This window comes from Elephantulus edwardii, unplaced genomic scaffold (assembly GCF_000299155.1).
Source record: "Elephantulus edwardii isolate Elephantulus edwardi_28Jun2011 unplaced genomic scaffold, EleEdw1.0 scaffold00065, whole genome shotgun sequence".
Lineage (NCBI taxonomy): Eukaryota > Metazoa > Chordata > Mammalia > Macroscelidea > Macroscelididae > Elephantulus > Elephantulus edwardii.
This window is the reverse complement of record NW_006399815.1, coordinates 8,052,798-8,071,401: the sequence shown is the minus strand read 5'-3', so window position 1 is coordinate 8,071,401 and position 18,604 is coordinate 8,052,798. Positions and strand designations below refer to the sequence as shown.

General features: G+C 36.9%; 1 protein-coding gene across 1 annotated transcript in view; it reads right to left on the bottom strand.

Moving 5' to 3' along the window:
- The window catches only part of LOC102857539 (A disintegrin and metalloproteinase with thrombospondin motifs 20-like), a 280,569-nt gene that overhangs the window by 26,719 nt on the left and 235,246 nt on the right, over positions 1-18,604 (bottom strand). Inside the window, exons 31-36 of the mRNA XM_006888233.1 lie at positions 17,672-17,872; positions 16,857-16,986; positions 16,512-16,606; positions 16,330-16,424; positions 15,397-15,530; positions 9,028-9,119 (exon numbers count right to left, since the gene is read on the bottom strand). Of these exons, the coding sequence (XP_006888295.1) occupies positions 9,028-9,119; positions 15,397-15,530; positions 16,330-16,424; positions 16,512-16,606; positions 16,857-16,986; positions 17,672-17,872 (747 nt within the window). The remainder of the gene's footprint in view (positions 1-9,027; positions 9,120-15,396; positions 15,531-16,329; positions 16,425-16,511; positions 16,607-16,856; positions 16,987-17,671; positions 17,873-18,604) is intronic.

Sequence of the window (18,604 nt, the reverse complement as noted above, 5' to 3'; positions counted from 1 at the left end):
ATCAGGCACACCTTAGTCTCTAGCCTAACGTCGTTGTTCTTCTTCAGTACTCTTGAGAGGTCCCTCACAGCCGACTTTCCCAATGCAATTCGTCTCTTGATTTCCTGGCTGCTGTTACCAAGAGTGCTGATTGTGGAGCCAAGTAAACTAAAACTGTTAACTATCTCAATCTCTTCACCATCCATACTGATGCTGCCAATTGAGGTAGATAAAATTAAAAAGTATACCATTCACAATAAGCTTTCTTGGGAGATCTAGAAGTAGTTCCTAGAATTACAGTTTAAATTTTAAAAAATGGAATTTTTCATGAAACATGACAAGCTAAGACTAATTTTGACTAAATAGGCACTAAAAAATGAAATATATAACAAGTGAGGGGGATATGCCTTGCAACATATTAAAACATTGCAAAGGTAATGGAAGTACAGTCATATTATTTTTCTGAATTAAAAAAATATGCTAGTATTATATTTCATGTAAAGTTCCTATGTAAAAGGAAATTGAAAACATCCCATATGCTCACCAAAATAAATCAATTATCTTATACCCACACAGTGGAAATTATACTGTTAAAATACAAGAATGACATTTAAATTCAACACAGAGAGATCTTATAAACAAAATTCTGGGAAATAGGTCCTAGGTGACAAGCTAAATGTGATAGCATACAATTTTTAAATGTCACCAATAAGCAAAGGTAAAATGCATTATTTCAATATGCATTTAAAAATACCTTAGTTATCTAATGCTGCTATGACATGAATATAATAATAAGTGGATGACTTTAACAAATTAAAAATTTATTCTATCATAGTTTAGAAGTCTAGGTGTCCAAATTCAAGTAACCAGCACTAAAAGCAAATTTTCTGTCAGCTGAAGAAGGTCTTTGTCTCTTTTCAACATCTGTAAGACCATCAATCTTTGGATTATATACTGTGTTTTCGTGTCCTTCTTATTTTTTGTCTAACAGGTTCTGCGCACAGCGCTCCAGCGCCCAAAGAACATTCTTCTTTCTTAGTTGTAGTAGGTTGCACTCCTACTCTGCTCTCCTTTTTAATCTTTTCCATACCCCAACATATGACTGAACCCTGCATATGTATGCTGTCTCATTAAATTACTGCTAATAACCTCGCCAAGAGTTTGGCTGACCTAGTAGGTAAAGGGTTTCACTGCCAACTCAAAGTTGGCAATTTGAATCTACCAGTTACCCTGTAGGAGAAAGATGGGCACTCTCCTCCCATGTGATTTATTGCTTCTGAAAACCCTTTAAACAGTAAGCTATGGGTCTGTTTCAACTTGATGACATATATCCACAACATTAACCTTATCTTATTAGCATCATTTGTTGTTGTTTTTGTTAAATGCCATTGAGTTAGTTCCAACCCTACACACAGTAGAATGAAACACTGCCTGATTCTGTGCCTTCTTCACAATCTGTTCTGCTTATGTCCATTGTTTCCACAACTGTGAAAAAATTCATCTTGTTGAGAGACTTCTTTCTTTTTTTGTTGAACCTCTACTTTTCCAAACATTATGTCCCCTCCTCAAAACATCTAAAGTATGTGACGCAAAGTCTCATTATCCTTGCTTCTAAGAAACACTCTAGTTGAATGTCTTCCAAGAAAAATGTCTTCTTTCACAAGCATATGAAGCAACTGAAAATACTATGCTTTGGGTATTTGAAACAGATTTACCTTCATATTTAAAGTAGGATCTTTGTTCTTTAATATTTTTTGGCAGTAGTTTTGCCTAATAAAACTTATCTTTTGGCAGCTGATTCCATGGATGTTGATTGTAGTTCCAAGAAAAATAAAATATTTGACAGCATCCATTCAATCATAATTATGTTTTTATTTGTGTAGTTGTGAAAACCAGAGCTCTGGTGGCAAGAAGCTGTGCTGCAATCCCAAAGGCACGTGGTTTAAGGCCACCAGTTGCTCCACAGGAGAAGGATGGACAATCTCCTCTCGAGCAATTAACTGCCTCTGAAAACCCGCTGTATCCGCTATGAGTCAGTTCCAACTCAACGGTACAAAACAACAATGTGAAAATTAAAGGATTTCTATGTTGAGGTGTAATCCATACTGAAAGATAGAGTCCTGGAGTTTTATTGATAAGGACTCTAGGTCTTTTGGGGGTTTTGTAGGCAGAGTTGTTTAATCTACATATGTTGGTGCTGTTATTAGGTACTATGGAATTGAATATGATTCAAAAGGACCCTATTAACAATAGATTTGAACCCTGTCCTATCTTATGCCATCTTCATCAATTCGGACATACTCAAGACCATGGTAGGAGCCACTGATTCAACCCATCGGATCAATGGTCTTTCTCTCTATTGTTGGTCCTCCACCTTTATAAGCATGATGCTCTTCTCTGAGGACTAGCCACTCCTAACAATATGTCCAAAGTGTGTGGTTATACCTAAAGAAACCAGGACTGCCACCCAAGCAGATATATGCACACCCATGTTTATTGCTGCTTTGTTCACAACAGCAAAGAGTTAGAAACAGCCCAACAACAAACCCATCAACGAACAAATGGATAGAGAAGCTGTAGTATATTCATACAATGGAATATTATGCAGCACTGAAAAACAAAGAATTCATAAAATATTATACAAAATGGGTGACCATGGAGGACATTATGCTGAGTGAAATATCTCAGTCACAAAAAGACAAATACTGTTGGGAACAGGACTGATATGGGGGATGGGGGAAAATAAGAAAAGAGAGGATAAATAATATACATGACATTGAAACAGATGAGGAAGAGAACTGTATAAAAAAATATATGAATAGGTATTATTGGCTGACAAGAGTCCAGGATAAGAGTTGCATTGCAAAATGGTCTGGGGCAGAGGTGGGGGGACTGTATAACAATGAAAGAACTTTTTTCCAAAGAAAAAAGCAAACTGGGGGAGGGGGACAGGGAGGAAAATGTGTAACAATAAATGAATGGAAATTAAAAAATATATTCAAACCTATTAATACCAAATAATACATACATTTGCTTAAAAATGTTTTGTGATTACAAACTTTGTCATCTTTGCTTTCAAGGAATACTCTAGCTGTAGTTTCTCCAAGAAATGTCTGTTTGTTCTTTTGCAATCTATGAGATATTCAGTACTTTTCTTCAACACCACAGCTTGATTCTTCTTCAGTCATCCTTATTCATTTCAAGCTCCCAAATGCATAGCAGTGATTGAAAAGACCATGGTCTGAATCTGGTGCCCATTTGTCCTCAAACTAACATCTTTGTTCTTCAGTAAATTGAAAGGATTCCTAAGTGCAGACTTTCTCCCCAGTGCAATACTTCTGATCTCCTAACTGCTGATACCAATCAAGGGTGTTGTTTGTGGATCCAAGTAAGATGAAATTATTGACAGTTTCCATCTTTTCTTTACCTATCACGGTTTTGTCTCTCAGTCCAGTGGTGAGAATTTTTGTTTTCTTGATATTGAGATGTAATCCATATTGAAGACTAGTCTTTGATCTTCTGCAGCAAGTGTTTAAATTCTTCTTCACTTTTAACAGCAAGGTGGTGTCATCTGCATAATGCAGGTTGCTGATGATTCTTTCTGTGATCAGGATGTCACATTCTTCTTCATAAAGACCAATTTCCCTAATGATTTGTTCAGCACAGAGATTGAATAAGTACATGGAAAGGATATAATCTTTCCTAATTTTAAGCCATGCAGTGTTCTCTTGCTCTCTTTGGACACTGGTAAATAAAGATCAGCAGTTTAAAGGTTTAATCCATCCTACTATTAAGGTAGACTCTACTCTGAAGAGGTAGCACTTTCCCAGCCATCTTTTGAGTGACTTAATAATAGAAGGCCTCATTTTCTAGCACTGTTTCAGACAATGTTCCACTACTACTATTCAAAGGATTTTCAAGGGTTTTTCATCTCGGAAGTTAATGGTCAGTCTTGCTTCTTTGTCTTATTCTAGAAACTGTTGAAAACTGTTCACCATTGGTGATACTTCCCATATTTGAAATAACAGGGCCATAGCTTTTAACATCATAGCAACATGTTAACCAACAGAGTAAAACTTTAATTGATAACAACTCAAACTTAATTGTATTGTTAACATCATTGATGTTAGGGAATGATAATGCATAGCATTAAATCACAAAATGGAAGACAATGGCGAAATACAGACTCCTTGGCCCCCAGGCCTGTTTTTCATTGTTTTTGTTCAAACATTCTTCCAGTTTGTGAAGCTGAACACTGTGACACTGATGTGTCAAATCTGATAACGGATACCCATGGTGGACAGTGTTTGGTGCTGCTCACTCCCTGATTAAAACAAGCTTGGAAGCAGGAGCGGCATCCACTTCCATAATAGCTTGCTTCCTAAAACCCTATGAACCTGGAGAAAAGATGAAAGTCACACAAGTGTTGAGGACCTTCATTCATAGGGTCACTATAAGTCGCCTACGACTCAATGGCACTTTGCAACAACAATCAAATTGATGCATACTTTGGGAAAAGGGTACATGATTCAATCTATAAAAACTCTGTTATTGTTGTTGTTATGTGCCGTTGAGTCGCTTGCGACTCATAGTGACCCTATGCACAACAGCCCTAAACTCTGCTCTGCCCTGTGCCAATCGCACCATCTCTGAAACGCAGAGGCTGATTACCCCAGTCAATGAATCAATTCACCTCATGGAAGGCCTTCCCCTCCTGCGCTGTCCCGCCACCCTACCAAGCATGATGTCCCTCTCCAAGGGCTGGTCCCTCCTTACAACATATCCAAATTATGTTAGACAGAGCTTCAGAATCCTTGCCTCCAAGGAGACGCCCAGTTTAACCCTTTCCAGGATGAATCTGTTTGCTTTCCTAGCAGTCCATGGTACCCTCAATACTCTTCTCCAGCACCACAGCTCAAAGGCATCAATTCTCCTTCTAGCCTCCTTAGTCATTGTCCAACGCTCTGATGCATAACAAGTGATAGCAAAGACCATGGCCTGTATCAGATGCACCTTAGTCTCCAGAGAGACACCATTACTCTTCAGTACTTTGGAGAGGTCCCTATCAGGAAACTTTCCCATCACAATACATCTTTTAATGTCCTGGCTACTGGTGCCAAGAGTGTTGACTGTGGAGCCAAGCAAATTAAAGCTGTGAACAATATAAATCTCTTCATCCATCCTGATGCTGCCAATTGGCCCAGTGGTGAGAAACTGTCTTCTTGATATTGAGCTTCAATCCATATTGGAGGCTGCAGTCCTTGACCCTCTGCAGCAAGCACTTCAGGTCCTCCTCAGTTTTATCATACAGGGTTGTGTCATCTGCATATCACAGATTGTTGGTAGATCTTCCACCAATCTTGACCCCACATTTCTCCTTATAGAGCCCAACCTCCCAGATAATCTGTTCTGCATACAGGTTGAAAAGGTATGGAGACAGGACACATCCCTGGCATACAAAAATATAAATGAAAAGTACTTAACAACTTGTTCTGAATGCTTTGAATGGAATCTGGCCATGAATCCTGAGCATTAGCTAAAAGTGATTATTTCTCTACTGTCACATCATCAAATATTAATTACAAACCAGGAAAGAGATTTACATTGTTGGGGTTTTGTTAGGTTTTTTTGGTGGGTTGATTTTTGGGTTTTTTTTGTTTTTGTTTTGTAGCTCTGTGACAAGTACAAAGTATTTTACTTTGCTTCATTTTTGACATATGTATTCTAAAGTCCTTTCACACTCCTTAACTTCATCTTATGTTGCAATGTGGCAAAGTTTATTTTCCTTAAAGAGCACCACATGTATCCACTCTCTTTTTAGTATGTATGTCCCAGGGTGCCTTGTCACATGCAAACACAGAGTATGTGGTTTTGATGGATCCCAAACAACTGACCATGTTCTTTCTGTGACATCAAACATCTGGAGAGTATTCATGCAAATGTGTAACTTGACACAGAATCTGGTTTATATATTTGACAGAACATCTCCACAAATACCAGGCAGTTTGTATTTTCAGTAATAGTAACCTCTGCCAGATGAATGCCGATTGAATTTGGATGGGCATTCATCTTTGGCAGAATGTATCCAACGCTGATAACATTTATTTTTGGAAATAGATTTCTCTGAATTCCAGAAATGCCTAGAGAAGAGGACAGCATCTCACCCAGACTGAGAGTGGTATTTCATTGTTCGCCCTGCATCTAATATTCTCAAGGATCTTGGAGAGATCATTAACACTGAGTATCTTTCTTCAACTATAAACTGGGATTGTCCAGTTTACCATCACATAACTTTCTCAAGATAGTATTTATAATTGGTTTAAGTAGAATTCAGATGAAGAGAGTTAGAAAGAAATTAAAATAGATATCCAAGAGTTTATATTCAACCTTGACTACACCAACAATTCTGATTCTTATTTTATCCTCATCAGGAAATATTGTTCTATTTACAATAATTAATTTTAAGTCAGAAAAAGTACTTATGCTGAGAATTCACTGATGAAAAATTTCTTGACAGTTGCGTTATTTATATACGTCTGTCAGGAACACCATGCTTGGAAGACTGAGGGCTGGTGAAAGTAAGGAAGACCCTCAATGAGGTGGATTGACATGGTGTCTTCAACAAAGCTTTCTAATATGTCAGAGATGAGGAGGATGACACAGGATAGGACACGGTTCAGGCCAGCTGTTCACTGGGTCACTATGAGTTGTGCTCAACTCAATGGCACCTAACACCAACAACAATCAGGCTCCTGTGTATTTTGCCTACTCACTGACTGTAGTTAAGTCAACCCCATATGTAATGACAAAGGACCAAATTCACATAGTTTCAGGACCATTTCAATGTAATGGCATCTGTCATACTTTGTCTTAGAAGTTAGTTCACATCTTCAGATAATATCCCTAATTCATCTCTGTATTCACACCAACTAGATGGCCAGAAGACATAGTCTTAGAAGGAGGATGGGCTGTTTGATAAAGTGAACCAGTCCTGAGATAGTTTGGTCATTGAAGGATGAATAATTACTACTTGGGAGGATTATAAAGAAATGTTATCAACAAAAGAAATTCAACAAATTATTTCTAAGAAAACTAAATATTTAAATCAAGCAGAAGTGGCATCCACTTCCTAAACAACATGCCTCTGGAAACTCTATGAACTGATAAATGTTGACAGTTGTAGAGGGACTTCAGGCCTTTCGTTCAGAAGTCTCTATGAGTCGTGCTCGACTTGAAGGAAGTCAACAACAACAAAAACCTAGCTTTAGTAGATTTCCCAAGAGATTCAGAATAAGACTTCCAAAGAGAGAGTCCAATAGTTTGGAAACTGAAATGGAATATAAGATAACAAAGAAGAAACTCTCCACCAGTGAGGTAGTCAGCCATGTAATGTATGAGTGAAGTATGGAACTGAGAAATAGAAAGATAGACATGAATAGAGTCAACCAGACTCAAACTTCCAAGCAGTATTTAAGATTCCTCTGTGAAATTATTGGTCTTTGCAAATATAAGCAAGAAGAGAAGAACTTTTGGAATAGCAGCTTGAGGAGCCGTAGGAACCCTGGCCCTTGAAAACTATAACTTCTTATGTCATAAAATAACAGCAGTGATTTAAAGTCCCTTGAATTCCGTTTGCTTGGATCCACAATAAACACTCTTGGTACTAGCAGCCAGGAAATCAAAAGACTAATTGGATTGGGAAAGTCTGCTGGCAGAGACCTCTCCAGAGTACTGAAGAGCAGCGATGTCAGTTTAGAGACTAAAATGCACCTAAACCAGGCCATAACCAGTACTTGCTATGCATCAGAAAGCTAGACAATGACTAGGGATGAGAGAAGAATTGATACCTTTGAGCTGTGGTGCTGGATTGAATATGCCATGGAGTGCTAGGAGAACAAACAGGTTCATCATAGAGAAGGTGAAAGCAGGCTGCTCTTCGGAGGCAAGGATTCTGAAGCTTCATCTAACATACTTTGGACATGTTGCAAGCAGTGACCAGTCCTTGGATAGGGACCATCATGCTTGGGAGGGTGGAGGAGACTCTTGATGAAATGAATTGATTCAGTGATATCGGTAATGGGAGTAGGTATGACAGAGACAATAAGGTTGGCACAAGATATAGCAGGATTCAGAGCTGTTGTACGTAGGGTTGCTATGAGTTGCAAGTGACTCAGCATTACAAAACGACGATGACAAACATACTTATTATAAGGGTTCTTTTAAATTGAAATAAATTTAGGAGCAAGGAGTTCATATTGTAAAACCTTCTAAACCTACTTACTATAAACATAATTTCTATGTCTAAAAATGGGAATTGTGAATGTGAAATTCCACAGAAAATTTGTGGCAAACCATTGGCTACAGTGCCTAAATTTATTATCAATTTGTGGTTGAGTATCTTTTGAGCATCACTTTTCAAAGAGCTATGAACTTAAATATAAGTATGCATTTTTTTCTTATACAAAATTTAAGTGTACATGTTTTCCATCATATTGGGAGCATTTCGTTCACATGAACTTTATAAAAATCCTTGTGAAAAGTGAAACGGCACTGGCAATGTAGAGATGACATAAGCATGACAAGAGAACTCTAGAAATAAAGAATATAAACAGGAACACAAAAATGGAATATACCATTGTACAAGTGCTAGGAAATAATTCAGGAATGTTAGACCCAAACAGCCAATATTTTCCTGCTAGCAGCAGTGTGTGAAAGTCACATGCTCGTGATGCATTGTGTAGCAATGTGTAACTACTGATTTCCATGGGCCAGCAGGAAAGATTGGAATGACAAAGCATCATGGAAGGACAAAGAGGGCCTGAATAGATTAAAATTCTTGTTATTATAGCCTCTCAGACAAATGCAAACTTGGCAAAGATTTCATTTTCTCCAAAGTTTATTTTAGCACCTTTAAAGTACATCTAGGCTGTTTCCCATTTCTGTGTACTTGTTTTTTGTGTGTGATATTCTGACCAAGAAAATGAACAAGAAAAAAACAGAATAAATCATTTTTTTTTATACTGAGGGGGAAAAAAATCAAACTAATACCTGTGGACATCTGGCAGCACTATAGCAATCTCCAGCTGTTGCAAATGGAACTGAGTTTCCAAATAATGTCCGAGAAAAAAGAAGATCTGTGGCTGAAAAGAAAAAAAAATGTAATTAAAGCTCTTTACTAACGGGGAAGAAGTGGGAAGATGCTGTTACATTTTAGGGGTTACAATCAATGTAACAAATGAAAACATGCATGAAAAACCTTTACTCAAATCACAAAAAGAAGGTTTTTTTAAGGCAAGTGTGCTAATTCCTTTTGTTTGTCATATAATCATTATTGTTTTGTTACTATTATTTTCAACTTTATTTTTGCTAACAGTATTCATAGAGTTTTCTGATTGGCCATTATGCTGGAGGTACAATAGGATGCTTTAAAAATAGATAACTGAATAAAAAACAAGTAATGAAAAGAACCCTAAAAAAATCAATGGACAAATTATTCATGTTTTGGAGCACTTAAATAATACTACAGTGAAATGGCATTGTTTCAAATTCTTCACTTTCCATGAAGACTAAAATACTGTTGCATGTCCCAAGATGATGCCAGTACCCTGGGGGCAATCTCCAAATGAAATCTTTTGGTAAGTATATTTTATATATACAAAGGCAGTTTGCAAAAGCAGAAGCTTTCAGTGGTGTTCTGGAGACAACTTATGTTGACATATAAGAGACGATTGTGTGAATCTCTTTCCAATTCCATGTATATGAAGACCAAGCTAATAGGCTGAAATTATTTACAGTAGGAATTTCGCTGTTATTATGTACAGTCTAGTGATCCTGTGAACCATAGCTCTAAGCTCTGCCTTGTCTTGAGCCAATTTCACCATCTCTGACATAGTTGTCCCTATTGCCACAGTAAACTGTATCAACCCATCTGTTGCAGAGTCTTCCTCTCCTGTGCTCACTCTCTCTATCTGATCCAGAGTCTTCCTTTCCTGTGTTATCCCTCTACCGTTCCAAGCATGATATCCTTCTCCAAGGACTTGTCCCTCCTGGCAAAATGCCCAAAGTATGTGAAACAGAGCTTCACAATACTTGCCTCTAAGAACCAATTTAGTTTCATCCTCTTCAGGAGAGATCTGTTTATTTATTTAGGTTTTCGTACTATTTAAAGAACCTGTCCATGTAGGAATTAATTGACAAATGTCAGAGGGGGAAAAAAATAGGAAAAAATTAATTCACTTTAAATGGTGAAGGAATAATTCAGAAAGAGAGGGTAAAAATTATTCATAACTTGAAGAAGGTGATTAATGTCATTGATTTATATAGGTAGAAACTTGGGTTGATGTATATATTTTTTGATATATATATTGTTTTGCTGTATATTTTTAAAAACCTAAAAAAATTGTTATTTTAAAACTTTGAGTTGGAATTGTTATTTGAGTGAAGCCTTACAGAGCAATTGGCTTTCCATATTAAGTTTTGTGATATTCATTACAATCCCTACATTGTAACAGTACCCAATGAAAATAAGTGAGTAAACCACAGGAATAAGCTTGGAAAAATGTCTTCGATTAAAAAAATCCAAAAAACCTTAAAAGCTGTGACATGGTTAGTGTGTTCAAGGAACAATAGAGAGGTTGTTGTGTTTTGAGGGAAGTATGCAAGAGAAGGAGCAGTAGGTGATGAAGTCAAAGATATGACAGAAATGGAAAGGCCATGTTAAGCTTATAGACCATTAAAGAACTTTAGAATTGTCTGAATGAGAAGCAAGGGGCAAGATTTTAGAAAAGAGTGCTCAGAAGGCATAGCATTGCTTATGTTTTGTGAGATTATTTCAACTGCTCTGAAAATTGAGAAGAAAATGTAGGTCAAGAAGGGCAACATGGTGCAATTCCAAAACAGGCATATTAGTGTTTGTAGTAATACAACTGAAAGTTGATGTGAACATGAGTAAAAAACAAATTCAAAGTCAATGCCATTGAGTCAGTTTTGCCTCATAGAGATTCTCCACCTTGTTTGCAAGACTGTAAATCTTTTTAAGTGGAGATTACCTATCTTTCTATCTCAGAGTAATGAGTAGATTAGAATTCCTAACCTTTTAATTAGCAGTGTGATACATTATGCACTAGGCCACTGGGGCTTCTGGTCTTAGATCAAGATAACAGTAAATTAGATAGTGAGAAACTGAGATTGGTGTGTATTTTGAAAATTAACTTGACAGGGTATGGAGATAGACTGAGTACATATGGGAGTGGGGATGATAAAAAGGAAGAAACTAAGATGATATGGCAGTGCAAGATGAATTTGGGAGTTCAAGGTTGCAGTTCAATAAAGAGAAACATTTCAAACTGTCATTTAATATGTAATATTTGAATTCTAGAAATGAAATTAAATCTTCAATGAAATGAACCTCTTCAGTATTATTTTGTTAGAAGATGAAGTAGAATCAGCAAATTTGGAAAGACTTGCCATGACCGGTACAAATATAGAAGAGTATGATGTCCTGGAAACCAAGTGTTGTTGATAGTTGTTGTTGTTGTTGTTATGTGCCATCGAGTCGCTTGTGACTCATAGCAATGAGTCGCAAGTGTTATTGATAAGGCAAGTAAAATAAAAATCGTGAATTTATCATTAATGGAGCCCTGTTGGCATAACATATGAGTTGGGTTGCTACTAGCTGCTCCTGGAAGTAGACAGCAGCCTGCTCTGTTAAAATGTACAATCTTGAGAACTCATGGGAGGGGTTGTCATCAATCTGAATGGACTTGACAGCAGTGAGCTTGTTTCTTTTAGGAAGATAGAGATCAATGCTTCTGATAAGGATTGTTTGCTATGAATTATATAAATGAAAAACATATTAAAGTGAGTTCAAGAGAATAGAGAGAAGAGAATGCAGAGAGGAGAAGTAATATACAAAGTAAGAAATTTCACTAAGAAGAAAAATAGAAGAATAGTGGCTTCAGAGGCTACAGAGGAAGGAGCTCTTTTTGTCTCATCAGGATGTAAATGATTCATCAGAGAAAACTGATGGTCTAAAAGCAAAAGAGAAATTGACTGTAATCTTATTTTTAAATAAGGTAATGAATCTAGAGGTGAAGTTTGCCTTATATGGACATGTGTGCAGTAATAATAGAAGATAAGCAAAGCATGTAAGTAAAAATTTAGATAGACAAGTAGGTGGGATAATGATGTATAAAAATTCTCTTTTGATTTGTTTTTTATTTTCTCATTGATGTTGTTAACAGCTTTAGCTTGCTCAGCTCCACAATCAACACTCTTGTCACCAGCAGTCAGGAAATAAAAATACAAAATGCATTAAGTAAATTTGCTGTCAGGGACCTTTCCAGAGTACTGAGAACCAACAATGGCAGTTTAGAGACTAAGGTGCCCCTGATCCAAGCCATGGTCTTTGCAATTTACTTTCTATATGTCAGAGAGCTGGATAATGACTAAGGATGACAGAAAAAGAATTGATACTTTTGAGTTGTGGTGCTGGAGAAGAGTCTTGAACATACCATGGACCTCCAAAAAACAAATAGATTTGTCTTGAAGAGGATGAAAGTAAGTTTTCTCTTGGAGTTTAAGATTTTAAAACTCTGTCTCACATACTTTGGGCATGTGGCCAGGAGGAACCGATCCTTGGAGAAGGACATCATGCCCAGAAGGGTGGAGGGACAGTGCAGAAAAGGAAGACCCCAATGAGATGGATTGATACAGTAACTAGGACAATGGGGTTAGGTGTGTCAGAGTCAGTAAGACTGGCTCAAGACAGGGTAGGCTTCAGAGCTGTTCTACAGAAGGTTGCTATGTCACATATGACTCGATGGCACCTAACATCAACTTGAAATTAGAAACAAAATTATCAGCCATGACGTATTAGAGGGAGGCATCAGAAATATTGGAAACCTGAAGCTAGAGAAGAAGGTATGAGACACTTACATGAGTGGGAGAGTGAATGGACTGGAGAAGTAATATGTGGTAACTCAGCAGCCCTAAGCATCCATGTAAAGTTCATAGCAAAGCCTTGACATTGATACTGGACAGCATGATTTTGTATTATTTCCTGAAGTCAGCTCCATAGCACAGGTGTTTGTTGTGATTGTTGGCAGTCTCCACGTCAAGTACAAAACATTGTCCTGTCCTGTGCCAGTCTCATGATCTCTGCTGTGCCCAAGTTTACCACTGCAATCACTGTGTCAATCAATCATCTGGAGAGATTTTTCTCCCTTTAAGTACCCTCTATTTTTTCCCAGCATAAAGTCTTCTTCAAAGGACTGATCCCTTCTGACAACGTGCCCAAAGCATGTAAGATTAAGTTTCACCATCCTTTCCTCTAAGAAGAGTACTGGTTACACTTCCTCCAAGACTGATTTGTTTGTTCTTTTGGGATTACATGGCATATTTAATACTCTTTGCCAACACCACAGTTTAAAGACACAAAATTAAAAAAAACAACAACAAGGAACAAATACAGATATCACTTCTTCTTCAGTCTTCTGAAGGTGTATAATGCATGCCAGGCTTAATTAAATCAATTCTTTTTTAAAACCAATGAGTTTTTCAATGCAAGTCTGAGAAAGGAAAAAGCAGATAGGGAGTTGAAAATATTTGTAAAAATATTAAGTCAATTTTAACTTTAAATTAATATTAATTGTTGTATAGCAAAAAAAAAAAACCCAAACCAAAATCTACATAAATATGTTTGACATGCTGATTGTCTTAGCGTTAGTATAGTTAGAATTTTTAAGGCAGAATATTTTGTTTTGGAAGGGCTCTTCTTATCCACGTTGTTATTACTGTGTTACACTGTGGGCCTTCATGGTGCATGCCACAGGCTCCTTGGGTGACACAGCACGTTAACGGTTGAGCTACTAACTGAAAGGCCAGAAATCTGAATCCTTCAACTTCTCCAAGAGAGAAATAGGAGACTATTTGGTCCTGGTAAGGTTCATAGCCTTAGGATCCCAATAAAAGGTTGCTATGAGTTAGGGTAGAAAGTGGGCTTGAGCTTTGTTTCCTTGAATATTTTTGGTTTTTAATCTTGGGTAACCTAGTCCATAGAGAGTTGTGTGGTTAACCCAAAGGTCATACCTTTCAGGCAATGTCAATTTACCAGTAGCTCCATGGGAGAAGGATCAACAATTTTTTTTTTTCCCTGTGTGATTTACAGTTTGGAAAATCCAATGGAGGGTCAGTTGTTAGTAGTCACAGGTTTACCAATGTAAAATTTCATTTGGGTTTTTTTCTTTTAGTTCTATGACGTATATTATTGCATTGTTTGCTGTTATTATATGTTGTCAAGTCAAAATTGACCATTTATCCATAGCAGCCCCTTGAGCAAGTTTTCAGAGAATGTAAATCACTGGGGAGGAGACTTGACTGCCCATTTTGCTGCCTCAGGGTGAATTCCAGCTTCTTGCCTCTGGAATTGCTGTGCAACTTTTTACCACCAAGCCACCAAAGCTCCCTATATCATTGCATGTACCACATATAGCTTGTGACTTAAGGGAACTCTGGGTGAAGAGTTGTGCTGCTACACCAATGCAGGTGGTTCGAATCTACCAGCTGTGTGCAAGAAAGATGGGCAATCACTTTCTGTGCAATTACAGCATCTGGAAACCTGCTGAAGGGTTAGATATCAGTCTCAGTCCTGACTATATGGTATATAAGTCTACACTGTGTTGTGCTGAGAAGCCGTCAAGTCGAGTATGATTCACAGCTACTCTATGAACAACAGATCTAAACCCTGTCCTAATCTATGCCATCCTCACAACCTCTGACACACTTGAGCTCATTGCTCAGTTGAGTGACTCTATCTGAGTGACTCTGCTTGAGTCAATCTACTTGGTTGAGTCTTCCTTTCTTTTGCTATCCTTCTATCTTCCCAAGAATAATATCCCTTTCCAAGGAATAGTCTCTCCTAGCAACATGTCCTAAGTGTGTGAGACAGTTTTATCATCTTTATGTCCAACGAGCAATCTGGTTTCACCTTCTCGAAGACATTTGTCCTTTTGGCAGTCCATCTGGTATCCAATACTCTTCTTTAACACCACAGTTTAAAGGCATCAATTCTTCTTTTGTCATCCTTATTCATTGTCCAACTCTCAGATGCAAAGCAAGTGACTGAAAAGAAGATGGTCTTAGTCCTCAAACTGACATTATTGCTCCTCAATAATTTGGAGAGGTCCCTGACTTCAGACTTTCCCAATGAAATACACTGCCTGATCTCCTGAATGCTGGTACCAGGTATATTAGTAATGCAAATCGACATTACTCATAGCTAATGATTTAAAAGTATTTTACATAATTATTGAAAAATGATAGGTGTCTATATATGTACTTTTATATACACTGGTATGTGGTTAGACCTTTATAATAAATGTAGGTTTTTCATTTCAGAAGTAGAAACTACGTACTTACTCCTAATCTGCATCGAAGTGAGATCAATTCTTATTTTGTTGAAGACAGTGTATCCAGCACCTTGGTAGTCATGTTTACATTCACAGTCTTGCCTTCTACTGCCATTGAAAGGACATTCGTATGGATTTTTTAGTCTGTAATAACATCAGAATATTTTTACATTTTAGCATGGTTATTAGACTACAATGTAGACAAATAATAGAATTTAGAAATGAAATTAAAAAGACATGCCCTTCTTGAATAAGTGCCAATAAATTAAAGGGAAACGGACTAAAATGAATTGCCTTAAAAAACTTTCAATCTGAAATTCAAGAATAGTTCATGGGGGGAAAAAACAGCTGTAATTCTCCTAGCTTTGTTGTTGTTGTTGATTGCCATTGAGTCAAGAATGACTTATAGCAACCCTATGAACAAAAGGCCTGAAGCCTTTCTATAACTATTGACATTTATCAAAGTTCATAGTTTCCAGAGGCATGTTGTTTAGGAAGTGGATGCCATTCCTACTTCCAACTCCTAGATTTAGCTACTGGGATTTCTCTAATTTCTGTGAACACATCACAATTCCTCTGTGAGCCTATGTTAACACTCAGAACTTTACTACTTATGAAAAACATCTGGCTTAGTTTCTAATAATATTCACCTGCTTCTGAATTAACCTGTCCCCCAGTTGAATTATTAAAGTATTATTTAAAAGGTTAGAATGTCTTACTCTCTTTAAGGACCATAAAAATGCATCAAAATCTAAAGTTGATTCTGACTCATAGAGGTCCTATGCACTACAGAGCAAAACTATTCGAGGGATTTTCTTGGTTATAATCTTTATGGAAGCAGGTCTTTCTTCTGTGGTACACATTAAGTGGATTTTAACTGCAAAAAATTTATTTCACCCAGGGGATATAAAAATACACATGTAATCCAAAACACAGCTTGTACCTGAAGCCATATACTTCAGAAAAGTTGTCTTCTTCACCTTTGACCAATGATACATATTCCTTGGGATTCTCCAGCTGCATGCCTGCACAATGAATCTAAAAGAGAAATGCAAACATCTAAAGCAGCTTCATAAAATGCCAGTTGTCAAAGTTAAAATCAAAAAGGACCTATTTTCATACTACCTTTATTGCTCTCCCCTTAATGTTGAGGTAATAGTCACCATCTTTCTTAATGTTGTTTTTCACTTGGATTTCTTTGCAGCTGGTAAGTGTTTTACCTTCAAGGACAAATGAATATAATGTATCAGTTCCAAACAAATGAAAAACATAGAATAAATTTAATTGGATCATTAAAAATATTGTTACCCTTTGAAAATCCGTACAGTGTGCAGAATATCTGACTACTACAAACAATTTAAAAATTAAGATCATGGAAATGAATGGTATTTGAATGAAAATAAAATTTTAAATAAAAATTAACATTAGGAACACGTAAGTAGCAGGTAAGTTTTAACAACTATTACTTACAGTCATTGACATAACATTTCTTTAGAGCATATGGTTTTAAGCGCTTTAAACACAAGTCACTGGACCAGCCATCTTCAGTCACGCATTCCACTCTTCTTTCCATTGTCCCAACCCCACACGTGACTGAGCACTATAAGCAGAATAAATTGTGATGGAAACTATTTACTGGAAGATAAGATCAGGAGACCTGTGCTCCTTCCTCTCAACTCAGAATTTTTTGGAACAAAATGCAAGTCAACACTGGACAGAATTAATATGGATGCTACAAGACCCTGGAGGCTAGACAGTCACAGGTGTGGGATATCCTTAGGCATATACCTATCTCTACTATTTCTCGATTCCTGGCTTCCTACTCATTTGCTTATGCAGTTATATCAACAGTATGTTTTAAATACTTAATGAATGATGGTAATTATGACTACTGAAAGTTTGTTCTCATTCATATATATGGTAACATGGCAAGCCAATATTTATTTGCTTTAATGAAGCAAACTGGAAATGCAATATAATCCAAATAATTTTTACCACTCATATGTTAATTTTATTTATTTATTCAGTTAGTCAATAAATAATTTTAAGCACTTTTTCAAAAAGCAGGTTCGCTGAGGAATAGAAATGAGCCTTAGTTCTGATCTCTCCTTACAAACAGGATATAGGAACATAAAAAGAAAGACATATAATTACCTTTAAAAATTAATTTTTAGAGAAGAAGGATATGAGATCATTCTGAATATCTGGTTAGACATTCAAATCCTCAGGCATACCCACATCTAGACAGTTTCAATGAGGCTTTAAGACTATCATTACATGCTTACCTTACTCCATTTTCCAACACTCCAAGTGGCCAAATGTAAACAGCTTCCAAAATTGCACTTATAGACCTGAGGGGAAGGCAGCACAGGGCATTCTCGATAATCTACAGGCCAAAGCTGATGAGACTTATATTTCTTAGTAGACCAGATAGCAGTGCAATATGTAATCCGTTGTTGGTAAGCAAATCCACAATTATTTGCACACTAAAAAACACAAAATTACCAGGAGGAAGAAAATTCCCTGTCAGTAAGTTATCTGACCTAATATGTACCAGATGCTTAATGTTTTTTATTATTCCATTCTAACAATAATCCCATTTTTATGAACCTCCTTTTATAAATGAGAAAACAGAGATTCAAAGATATAGGCGACTTTCCCTGAGTTGTTAGTTGTATTTGTTCCAACAATAAATGGAAGGACTCAGATTCAGCCTGCATTCTCGATCTGGAGTGACATTACAATGCCTAGAATATCTTGATTGAAAGAGTGTTTATGCTTGAATAGGCACAGTTTTGGAAAAAATGAAGCATATTATAGATCATTATCTGCCATTCTTCTAATATTCTTCTATCTAACATTCTTCTAGGTAGTATAGCCCTGGTCTGTCCACTTGGTGTGGGGAGGTAACTCATGTTTGCTGTGAAGCTGAACACTGTGACACTGATGAGTCAAATGCAAGAATGGTTACCCATGCCATCCTCATATCCTCTGCTGTGCTTAAGCCTACTGTTACAGTCTTTATTGCCCATTGTTTCTGCCACTGAGTCAATAAATCTCATTAAGGGCCTTCCTTCCTTTAGTTGACATAAAAACCATCTCAGAATGGAATAGTTCTATTAAAGATCTGACTAACATATCTGCAACAATTCCATACAATTATCTGTAGGTTTGTTGGTTACTTATTTACGATTGCTATTGTTGTTGTTATGTGCCGT